General features: G+C 36.7%; 1 protein-coding gene across 9 annotated transcripts in view; it reads left to right on the forward strand.

The window, feature by feature from the left end:
• Positions 1–12,455, forward strand: part of Taf1 (TATA-box binding protein associated factor 1) — an 82,296-nt gene that overhangs the window by 11,916 nt on the left and 57,925 nt on the right. For all 9 annotated transcript variants that reach the window (XM_078034688.1, XM_078034690.1, XM_078034691.1 and 6 more), the window contains 7 exons: positions 73–246; positions 996–1,169; positions 1,380–1,484; positions 4,877–5,077; positions 5,243–5,384; positions 6,293–6,423; positions 7,372–7,452. In XM_078034688.1, coding sequence (XP_077890814.1) covers positions 73–246; positions 996–1,169; positions 1,380–1,484; positions 4,877–5,077; positions 5,243–5,384; positions 6,293–6,423; positions 7,372–7,452 — 1,008 coding nt within the window. The remainder of the gene's footprint in view (positions 1–72; positions 247–995; positions 1,170–1,379; positions 1,485–4,876; positions 5,078–5,242; positions 5,385–6,292; positions 6,424–7,371; positions 7,453–12,455) is intronic.

Here is a 12,455-nt window from a genome sequence, read left to right on the forward strand (position 1 = left end):
GTAGATCTTACCTTGGCTAATTTACTAATTTAAATCAGTACTTAATTTTAAATTTTCTATTTCCCATTTTAGCATTCAATTCCTGCTGTGGAATTACGACAGCCATTCTTCCCCACACACATGGGCCCCATCAAACTTCGACAGTTTCATCGCCCTCCTCTGAAAAAGTATTCCTTTGGAGCACTATCTCAGCCAGGTCCCCACTCAGTCCAGCCTTTGCTAAAACACATAAAAAAGAAGGCCAAGGTATATCTTAATCCTGGTTACAAAAAAGAAGTTATAAGGGCTGGGGTTGTAGCTCAGTGGTAGAGTGCTTGCCTAGCTTGTGTGAGGCACTAGGTTCAGTCCTTAGCACCACATAAAAATAAATTTTAAAAGAAGATATTGTGTCCATCTACAACTAAAAAAATTTAAAAAGTAATTATAAAAGAATTGTGATGTAGGGCTGGGATTGTGGCTCAGTGGTAGAGTGCTTGCCTAGCACCGGCGGGACCCGGGTTCGATCCTCAGCACCACATAAAAATAAAGGCATTGTGTAGAGTCCATCTACACCTAAGAAATAAATTTTATTTTTTAAAAAAATTGTGATGTAAATTTGGAATGTGTTAGATATTATATTAAGGAATTGTTTATTTTCATAGATGTGATGAAATTTTATTTTGGTTATTTAGGAGAACATCCTAATTCTTAGGAGATATATAGGAAAATACTTCAAGCATTATAGTGACTTACAGCCTTCAAAAATAGTTCAGAAGAATTATAGAGAGATAGTTATAGACAAATATGGAAAAATATGAAGTTATATCTAGGTAGTGGGATAATAGGTATTCATAGAACTGTTTTTTCAATTTTACTAACGTTTGAAAATTTTTCACAATGGAGTTGAAAAAATAGCAAGGTAAAATATTTTTTATGTTTTCTCAGATTGAATTACATCAGTGTGTATAGTTATTGTCCTGTCAGTAGCTGGACTGTATTTTCTTTGTTCTGGACAGATGAGAGAACAAGAGAGGCAAGCTTCCGGTGGTGGAGAGATGTTTTTTATGCGCACACCTCAAGACCTCACAGGCAAAGATGGAGATCTTATTCTTGCAGAATACAGTGAGGAAAATGGACCTTTAATGATGCAAGTTGGCATGGCAACCAAGATAAAAAACTATTATAAACGGGTGAGTCTTTGCTCAAAAAATTTTATTACTGTAGCTGTAATTACATATCAATGATCTGTGAATATGTAGTTTTATTTATATTATAAATTTCTTGGGAGCAACAGTATTTTTGTGGTTAATATTAATAAGTGCTATGCTCATACAATATTATGTATTGGTTTATTGATTATATCCTGTGATAGTAATTTTAGTTTGCTGTGTTTCTCATAGAAACCTGGAAAAGATCCTGGAGCTCCAGATTGTAAATATGGGGAAACTGTTTACTGCCATACATCTCCTTTTCTGGGCTCTCTCCATCCTGGCCAATTACTACAGGTGAAGAATTCTTTTTATTTCTTATTCTTTTGCTAGGGAAATTGACAGATAAGGAGCTAGTTAGCCCAGAAAGAACCAATTATAATTGATTGAGATAGTGTTACATGTATAAATTATAGCAAAGATCTGTATAATCTAAAAATTTTTTAAAATAATCTTTTTCTTAAAACTGGCCCTTAATGATGGGTGGGGTTTTTGATTTTGTTTTTCCTTCCTTTTTTTTTTTTTTTTCTGTGGTGCTGGTGATTGAACCCAGGGACTCTTAAACACTGAACAGTGCTCTACCACTGAACTACACACCCCCAATGCCTAATTGCGTTATTCTGAGGCTAAATAAAGAAGTTTTCTATAAATACACACTGATAAGCCCAGTAATATCTGTGTGACATATGGAAGTTAATTTAGGATTGGAACAACTGCCACATCTTCCAGACTGCTCCCCTTAAGCTGGAGCAGGCAGGCTCATGATCCTTGCTCTGAGTTCGTATTGCTCATTTCCCTCCCAGGCTTGCTGGAAATTACTATGTGCAAACCACATGGGGAGAGAGAATATTTTCACTTTCCAAAGTCTGTATGTGCCTGTTAGTGTGTATGTAATGTAATTTATGAATGTTTAATTCCTTTGTGTAAAATTGGTACTTTTTGGTAATGAGTTGTGATCTTTTTGAGTATTGGACCATACTTGGACCATCTATAGTCCTGTGATAATGAAATATGCTTTTTATTTTTTGTTCTAATGGGTATTAGGTACACTGATAATAGCTTTTGCATATTTAAGGGAAAATATGGAGGTCCACAGATGTTGTGAGGAACTCTCTAGCATTGTTCTACCTTGATTTTTGTCTCTCTCTCTTTATTTATTTATTTATTTATTTTTACTTTTTTCCTTAAAAAGTTTTTAGTTGTCAATGGACCTTTACCTTATTTATTTATATTCAGTGCTGAGAAATACCCAGTGCCTCACACATGCTAGGCAAGTGCTCTGCCACTGAGCCAAAACCCAGCCTTGTCTCATTTCTTTGGGCAATCTTTGCCATTTTCCTTATTCTTTTACCTAATTTCACTATTGTTATTGTGTATCCTCCAGTTTTTTCTTTATCCTTTACATTTATATTCCATTTCCCTTTAAGGGTGTGTGCGTGTGTGCAAGTGTGTGCGTTGCTAGGGATAGAACCTAGGGCCTTATCACTGGGCTACACTCTCTAGCCCCTTACCACAATCTATCCTTCCTCCCCTTCCCACCTCCCCCCTTCCCTCTTTTGCAGTACGGGGATAGAACTTAATGGGTTATACAGGCTAGGCAAGCACTGTACCTCTGAGCTATATCCCTAGCCCTTTTCAAATTTTATTTTCAGACAGGATCTCTCATTAAGCTGTTCAGGTTGGTCTTTTTTTTCTTAATAGAAGTAGTCTTATAAATGAATGAATAACAAAGGTCCATTACCTTTGTTTTATTCATTCATTTATATGTGGGTGCTGAGAATCGAACCTAATGACTCACACATACTAGGCAAGTGCTCTATCACTGAGCCACAACCCCAGCCCCCAGGCTGGTCTTGGACCTACAACTCTGTCTCAGCCTTCCAAGTTGTTAATATTATTGGCATGTGTCACCATGCCTGGTTCCATTCTCCTTTTCTTGGTACTCGTGATTGAACCAGGGGTGCTTAACCACTGAGCCACATTCCCTCCTCATTTTACTTTTTATTTTTTTATTTTTTGAGAGAGAGAATTTCAATATTTATTTTTCAGTTTTCAGCAGACACAACATCTTTTATTTATTTATTTATTTTTCCTATGTGGTGCTGAGGATCGAACCCTGGGCCACACGCATGCCAGGCGAGCGTGCTACCGCTTGAGCCACATCCCCAGCCCTTATTTTACTTTTTATATGGAGACACTGTCTTGCTTAGTTTCTTAGGCCTTGCTGAATTTCTGAAGCTAGCCTTGAACTTGTGATCCTCTTGTCTGAGCCTCCTGAGCCCCTGGGGTTAACAGGCATGTGCCATTTCACCCTACCCGCTCCATGACCTTCCTTTGTAGACTCATTTTATTAGTGGCAGTGGGGACTAAACTCAGGGATGCCTTACCACTGAGCTACTACAATCCTAATCCATTCTCTTTTTGGGGGGGGGTGTACTAACGATTGAACCCAGAGGTGCTTAACCATTGAGTCATAGGGTCTCACTGAGCAGCTTAGAACCTTGCTGAGTTGCTGAGGCTGGCATTGAACTTGGCAATCCTCCTGCCTCAGCCTCCCAAGCTGCTGGGATTACAGGCATGCACCACTGTGCTGGCACCAGCCCATTTTTAAAAATTTTGTTTTGAGACAGGGTCTAAGTTCTCCAGGGTGTCCTTAAACTTGAGATCCTTCTCTTTAGCCTCCCAAGTTGCTGGAATTTCTGGGATTACAGGGTTGCTCCACTACACCCATTCTTTTGTAATCTCTTAAAGATCCTTTAATGTCTTTTTGTAATCCTTTTTCTGTCTACATTTAATATTTAGAACTTTTCTCACCTGTATAATGAAGATTGTCTCCTTTCTATCAGCTTCTAGGATTTTCTGGGAAGGCTTTTCCTAGACTCATAGACTTCTTCCGTTGATCCCCATTTGGTTTCTACTTAAACTACATTTAATATTTCCTTATTGTCCCCTGTCCTCCTCTTTTCTTGTGTTTAGTTGTCTTCTCTGGCATGCTATTTCATTAATTGGTTTTTTTTTAAACTAATGCACTAATTATATATATGTGTGTGTACACACACACACACACACACACACACACACTATGGATTGAACCCTGCAGGTACTTTTTACCAATGATCTTACAGCAGGATCTCACTAAGTTGTTTAGGGTCTTGCTGAGTTGTTAAGGCTGGCCTCAAAGTTGCAGTCCTTCTGTCTCGTCCTCCTGAGTTGCTGGGATTGTAGATGTGTGCCACCATGTCCAGCTTCAGTAAATATTTTGATCTTACCTGTTGTGTGTCAGATGCTGTGCAGAGATTTAGAGCAATAGCATACTAATACTTGTTAGTTTATAAAGTAATTTTTACATCTAATCTTCATAGCAATCCTCTGAAGTATAGGCATTTTAAATATCTCCATTTTTGTAGAAAATTAAGCTCAGAGAAATTTAAAAACTTATCCGACTTCATAGAACAAATGGCAGAGCTAGCCTCATCTGAATCTGAATCTTATATTTTCCTCTTTCTGACTCTAAAAGACAATGAGTAAAAAAAAGTCTAACCTTTCTTGATGTATTCCATATGATAGTTCATTTATTTTATTGGATAAACTTAGACTAATGGAGAGGAGCAAGTTTGATTTTCCTTTGTCAATACTTGACTGAATTTCCTAGGACTAATCTGTCTGATTTTTGTGTTTACTTTTGTTAGGCATTTGAGAACAACCTTTTTCGTGCTCCAATTTATCTTCATAAGATGCCAGAAACTGACTTCCTGATCATTCGGACAAGACAGGGTTACTATATTCGGGAATTAGTAGATATTTTTGTGGTTGGACAGCAGTGCCCTTTGTTTGAAGTTCCTGGGCCTAACTCCAAAAGGGCCAATACGCACATTCGAGACTTCCTCCAGGTAAAATGGGAGTGTAGGTCGGGGGTCAGGATGCATAAGAAATGGGTATCTGGATTTGGGGACACAGGAAAGATGAAAACATCTGAGCTCAGCAGAGAAAGGGACCCTGGTGAGGATATCTATCCTTTCCTTTATCTAATAAAATACATTTGGTTTGTTGGGCAGGTTTTTATTTACCGCCTCTTTTGGAAGAGTAAAGATCGGCCTCGGCGCATCCGAATGGAAGATATAAAAAAAGCCTTTCCTTCCCATTCAGAAAGCAGCATCCGGAAGAGGTTAAAGCTCTGTGCTGACTTCAAACGCACAGGTCATCAGTGTGACCAGTTACTTTTCCTTTCTGTAATTTTCTCATTATTTCAAAGAATTATGATGATTGAGTTAAAGGATAAGCATACAACTGATAAAATAGATTGATGGCCTTTGGAAGGAGAAAGTAGCAAATCTTCTAACTATGGAGGTTTAGATTGCTTTTTTTTTTAAAAAAAATATTCTTTTAGTTATTGATAGATCTTTATTTTATTTATTTATATGTGGTGCTGAGAATTGAACCCAGTACCTCATACTTGCCAGGTAAGTGTGTTACTGCTGAGCTCCAGCCCAATCTCAGCCCCAAGATTGCTTTTTTCATGGCCTTTTTTTTTTTTGTACTGGGGATTGAACAACCCAGAAATACTTTACCACTGAGTTACATCCTGAGCCCTTTTTATTTTGAGTCAGGGTCTTGCTAGATTGCTTAGGACCTCACCAAATTGCTGAGGCTAGCCTCGAAGTTGAGATCCTCCTACCTCAGCCTCCCGAGTTGCTGGGGTTATAGGCATGTGCTCAGTTTTTGATTGCCCTTTTTTTTCTAAAATTTTTTGTAGTTATAGATGGACAGAATGCTTTTATTTTTATTTGTTTATTTTTATGGTGCTAAGTATGGAACCCAGTCCTCTCACGTGCTAGGTAGGCACTCTGCCACTGAGCTACAGCCCCAGCCCCTGATTGCTTTCATGATGTTTGAACACTAGGGAGTTCAATGTGATTGTTGGATGTTTTAAAATGAGATTCTGGAAACTTAACAGGACTTTTCTTGGTCAGATAGTCATGTTAATGGTGGTGAGGTCTATTATCATTTACATCATTGCCTATTTCAGTCTTTGGTTGCTCTACTTTTATTGTCAAGAAATGTCGGAACCTTTAGAATTCAAAATGGTGTTTTTGTATCTTTTCTAGGGATGGACTCAAACTGGTGGGTACTGAAATCTGATTTTCGTTTACCAACTGAAGAGGAGATAAGAGCCATGGTGTCACCAGAGCAGTGCTGTGCTTATTATAGCATGATAGCTGCAGAGCAGCGACTGAAGGTGAGCAACTTCGTAGGTACTGCTTAGGCCTGTGACTTAGAGATGATAGTTACTAGGTTATTAACAACTATATAGAAATGCAAACTTTATGTGGTAATTTCTCTACTGGGAGAAACTACAATATACCTAAATCATCAGTGGGAAGACTTACGGAAGGACTTGGGGTTTACTTGTTTATTTGGGCTCTTAACTGTGGAGCCACATCCTTAGCCCTTTTTGAGACTGGGTCTCAGTAAGTTGCTGAGACTGGCTTTGAACTTGTGATCCTCTTGCCTCAGCCTCCTGAGGTGCTAGGATTACAAGCATGTGCCACCATGCCCATTATTGTTTTGCTTTGAAAATTGGTGCTTATCCATTTGGGTGGTTAGTTCAATCTCTGTAAGATGAGCATATAGGAGCTGGGTGCTGGGGTTGTGGTTCAGCGGTAGAGCACTCGCCTAGCACGTGTGAGGCCCTGGGTTCGATCCTCAGCACCACATAAAAATAAATAAAATAGGGCTGGGGATATGGCTCAAGCGGTAGCGTGCTTGCCTGGCGTGCGGGTCCGATCCTCAGAACCACATACAAAGATGTTGTGTCTGCCGAAAACTAAAAAATAAATATTAAAATTCTCTCTCCCTCTCTCCCTCCCTCCCTCCCCCCCTCTCAAAAAATAAATAAATAAATAAAATAAAGATATTGTGTCCAACCATAAAAAATAAAATATTAAAAAAGATCAGCATATAAGCAGGGAAAGTGAGCATCTCTATTTAGTTTTTTTTTTTTAAATGGGTCCTAACTATCCTTATATCAGCTAGTAAGTTCATCAATAGCCTTAGGATATATACAGTGGTGATAGAATAAAGACTTTACAGAATTTACTTTCTATGCAAGATATACTTTGATATTTGATATTCAGTAGAATTTGTGCTCTTTGTGTTGCAATTGCATGAAATTGTCCTCTTCCAGGATGCTGGCTATGGTGAGAAGTCCTTTTTTGCTCCAGAAGAAGAAAATGAGGAAGATTTTCAGATGAAGATTGATGATGAAGTAAGACTTTACACTCATTTTTATTAGAACATTTCATTTATCTTTTTAAGGAAATAGCTGAATTGAGATACAATTAACATACAATAAGCTGCACATATTTAAAGTCTACTATTTAATATATTTTGACATATGTTTATACCTCTGAAATTCTCACTACAAAGATAAGTGTTAACTCTCACCTGCAAGTTTCTTTGTACCCCCTTCCAAGTCCCTTTGTCATACCTCTTTCTTTCCTCTTTGTGCCCTGGTAAGCACTGATCTGTGTTCTGTCAATATAGATTACTTTGCATTTTCTACAATTTTGGGTCAATGAAATTATACACTGTGTTTTCTTCCTTCTTTAAAAATTGTGACAAAATATATAATAAGGGCTGGGGTTGTAGCTCGGTGGTAGGAGCACTTGCCTCTCACGCTTGAGGCCCTGGGTTCAATCCTCAGCACCACATTAAAAATAAATAAATAAATAAAAATAAAGATAATGTGTCCATCTACAACTAGAAAAAACAATTTTTAAAAAGTATACATAATATTAAATTTAGCATCTTAACCTTTAAGCAAACAGTTCGTTGTACATTCACATTGTTTTATAATCAATTTCCAGAATTGTTTATATCTTGCAAAACTGAAATTCTATACTCATTAAACAACTCCATTTTTCCTTACCTTCCACCACTGACAGCCGCCATTCTAATTTTTATTTCTGTGATTTTGACTTCTGTAGATACTGCAAAGGTTTTGTTTGTTTGTTTTTGTGGTGCTGGAGATGAAATCTAGAGCCTTACTTTGCTAGGCAAACTCACCGAGTTTCACCACATCTCAGAATTTCCTTCTTTTGTAAGGCTTAATAATATTCCATTATATATGTAATGCCACATTTTGTACATTTATTCATCCATTGCTGGGCATTCTGGTTGCTTCTATATTTGGCTATTGTGAATAGTGCTGCTGTGAACATGTATACAAATATTTCTGCTTCCAGTTCTTTTGGAAATAAGATTGATGGATAATATACTAATTATGATATTAGTACTTGTGTTTAAAGCTTGTCCATACTGTTTCCCATAGCTGCTGCACCATATCATGTTCCCACCAGAAGTGTGCAAAGTTTCTGATATTTTTAATATCTTTGCTAGTATTATTAGTCTTTTTTCCCCAGCACTGGGGATTTAATCTAGGGGTGCTTTACAACTAAGCTACATCCCCAGCACGTTTTTTTTTTTTTTTTTTTTTTTGAGACAGTATTTCATCAAGTTGCGGAGGCTGGTCTCAAACTTGTGATTCTCCTGCCTCAGCTTCCCAAATATAATAGCCATGCTAGTGGATGTAAAATAATATCTCATTGTAACTTTGATTTGTACTTTCTTAATAACTGATATTGAGCTTCTTTTTATGTGTCTTTTGGCCATATGTATATCTTCTTTGGAGAAATGTCTATTAAGAGGTCTTTTCCCCATTTTCTAATTAGGTTGTTTGGTATATTTTGTTATTCAGTTGTAGGAATTATTTAGATATTCTGGATATTAACCCCTTATTAGATAAATGATTTGCAAATAGTGTCTCCCATTTCAAGTAGGTTGCCTTTTGACTTAACTGATTGTGTCCTTTGATACACATTCTAAAGTACTCCAGTTTTCTGTTTTTACTTTTGTTGTTTGTGCTTTTCGTGTCGTATCCAAGAAGTCATCATATCCAATCTCATGAAGCTTTTCTCCTATATTTTCTTCCTAGAGTGTTAGTTTTAATTCTTACATTTATTTTTTTAAATACATATTTTTTAGTCGTAGGTGGACACTTTATTTTATTTTATTTTATTTATTTATATGTGGTGCTGAGGATCGAACCCAGGGCCTCACACATTGCTAGCTCTACTGCTAAGCCACAATCCCAGCCCAACTCTTACATTTAGATCTTTGATCTGTTTTTCTGTTTCTTTGTTTTGTTTTGATTTTTTTAGTTGTAAATGGACACAGTATCTTTATTTTTTTATTTTTTTTTTTAAAGAGGAGAGAGAGGAGAGAGAGAATTTTTAATATTTATTTTTTAGTTATTGGCGGACACAACATCTTTGTTTGTATGTGGGGCTGAGGATTGAACCCAGGCTGCACGCATGCCAGGCGAGCACGCTACCACTTGAGCCACATCCCCGACACAGTATCTTTATTTCATTTATTTTTATATGGTGCTACGAATCAAACCCAGTGCCTCACTCATGCTAGGCAAGCACTCAACTGCTGAGCCACAACCCCAGGCACTTTGAGCTGTTTTGATTTAATTGTTATATATATGTTATAAGGTAAGGGTCTAACTGACCTCATTCCTTAGCACATGGATATCCAATTTTCCTAGCACCATTTGGTAAAGTTTATTGTGTGTATCAATAGTTTATTTCTTTTATTGCATAAAGTATTCCATGGTATGAACTACCAGTTTGTTGACTTACTTTTGCAGGAATATTTTAATAATTTCCAGTTTTTTGGTGTATTTTTTCTTTCTTTTTTGGTACTGAGACTTGAACCCAGGGGTTCTTTGCCCCTGAGCTACATTCTCATCACTTTTAGTTTTTGAGACAGTATTTTGCTAAGTTTCTGAGGATCTTGCTAAGTTTCCTGGTCTGTCCTAGAACTTGGAATCGTCCTGCTTCAGCCTCCTAAGTTGCTGGCATTACAAGTGTGAACAGTCATGCCCAGCAGTTTTTGCTATTATGAATAAAGCTATTTTAAATTTATTTTTTCTCTTGGACAGATACCTAAAAATGGAATTGCTGAGACCTAATAATAATATCATATGTAACCTTTTGAGAAATTATTGTATTGTTTCTCTATGGGGACTATACAATTTAACATTCCTAACCAGGAGTATAGAAGGTTTCCAGTTATTCTCTGTCCTCATCAACACTTGTTATTTCTCTTTTTTAAATTATTGCTTACCTTGTAGGTGTGAAGTGGTCTTTCATTGTGTTTTTCTTAAATTATTTTTTTAGTTGTCAATAGAATTTATTTATTTATATGTGGTGCTGAGAATCAAACCCAGTGCCTCACACATGACAGACAAGCCCTCTACCACTGAGCCACAATCCCAGCCCTCATTGTGGTTTTATATTCCATTTTCTTAAGCAGGAGTGGTGATATGTGCCTGTAGTCCCAGTTACATGGGAGGCTGAGGCAGGAGTTTAAGGCCAGCCTGGACAACATAGCAAGGCCCCAAGTCAAATTTAAAAAAAAAAAAATTTCATAATGGCTAAGAGAGTATCAAGCATCTTTTTATGTGCTTATTACCACCTAGATATAATCTTTGGTGAAGTGTCTGTCATTTCTTTTGTCTTCATTTTTAATTTTTTTCTTATTGATTTGAGTGTTTTTTATTCAAGACATTTGTTCTTTATCAGGTATATGATTAACAGAGATTCTCTCCCAGTCTGTGGCTTGTCTTGTTTTCATAGTATCTTAGGAAGAGCAGAAGTTCATCTTGTCAGTATTCTCTTTTATCACTTGTGTTATACCTAAGAAATTTTTTCTAATACAAGTTTGCAAGAATTTTATGTTTTCTACTAAAGTTTCACTGCTTTAGATCTTACACATAGATCCATTTTAAGTTCATTTTGTATTGGGCACAAGGTAAGAATTAGGGTTCATTTTTTGGATATGAATGTCAATTTATTTACTCTAGTATCATTTGTTAAAGAGTCGAATGATCTTTTACAACAGGAATTTGATCATATCACTTTCCTGCTCAGAAACTTTCTCAGGCATCTTTTTTTTTTTTTTTTTTTTCTTATACTGGGAACTGAACCCTGGGGCAGTTTAACAATGAGCTACATCCCCAGATTAATTTTGAGACAGAGTCTCACTAAGTTTAAACTTCCTTGCCAAGTTGCTGAGGCTAGCATGGGCCACGGCAATAGGCAAGGCACCTCATTTTCTAAAGAAATAAATTGTTAGCATAATTCATAAAACTAAATGGTTTGGATCTTGCACATAATACTGACCTCCTTTAATTTCCTGACACTGCCTTGTACTTTAAGCTCCAAACAAACTGAAGTTAATTCGGTTACTTAAATTTCTTTGTCTTGCCTTTCAGAGTTTTTCAGATGTTATTCTGTTTACCCAGAGTAATTTTTTGCCATTTCTCCACTATTTGACCTTTATCTACAATTTGTTTTCTTTGAAGCTTTCCCTGAATTTTGAATTCATTCTCTCTCTGGACTCATATTGCGTTATCCTCCTTGTCTTCTTTATGTATGCATTGCACCTTTTACTATCTTATGGCACTGATCACATTGTATTGAACTGGATTGGCTCTTTGCTTTTTCCTCACTAACATGAGGTCCATGAAAAAGTGTAGTACATACATATTTGTTAAATGAGTGAATGACTGTAAAAAGAAGCAGGAAATGAGGTCATGAAACTAGAAGGAAAGATTTTGGATGTTTTCCACCATAAAAAAATGGTAGGTATTTGAGGAAATAGACATGCTTAATGATATTTAAATATTGCATAATATATACATATATCTAAATGTCACATGGTACCCCATATATGAGTACGGTTTTTATGTATTAAGAAACAAAAGCACTATAATACATCTTTAAGATTGGAATGAAAAATGAGAATGTCTTAAGAATTTCAGAAGTTAAAGATTATTATTAGCCTTTAAGGTTGAATCTTTATAAATAGAGAATTGGCCATTTTCTAACTAATTGTATACACTCTTGTCTGGTCTTTGTGGGTAACCACATTTACCGCTTGTCTTCTCTATTTTATGGGATTAGTAGATGCTTTTTTTTTTTTTTTTGGTTACAGGGATTGAACTCACGGGCACTCAACTACTGAGCCACATCCCCAGCCCTATTTCGTATTTTATTTAGAGACAGAGTCTCACTGCGTTGCTTAGCACCTCGCCATTGCTGAGACTGGCTTTGGACTAGTGATCCTCCTGCCTTAGCCTCCCAAGTCACTGGGATTATAGGCATGCACCACTGTGCTGGGCTGGTAGATGCTTTTGAT

This window comes from Ictidomys tridecemlineatus, chromosome X, assembly GCF_052094955.1.
Source record: "Ictidomys tridecemlineatus isolate mIctTri1 chromosome X, mIctTri1.hap1, whole genome shotgun sequence".
Classification (NCBI taxonomy): Eukaryota; Metazoa; Chordata; class Mammalia; order Rodentia; family Sciuridae; genus Ictidomys; species Ictidomys tridecemlineatus.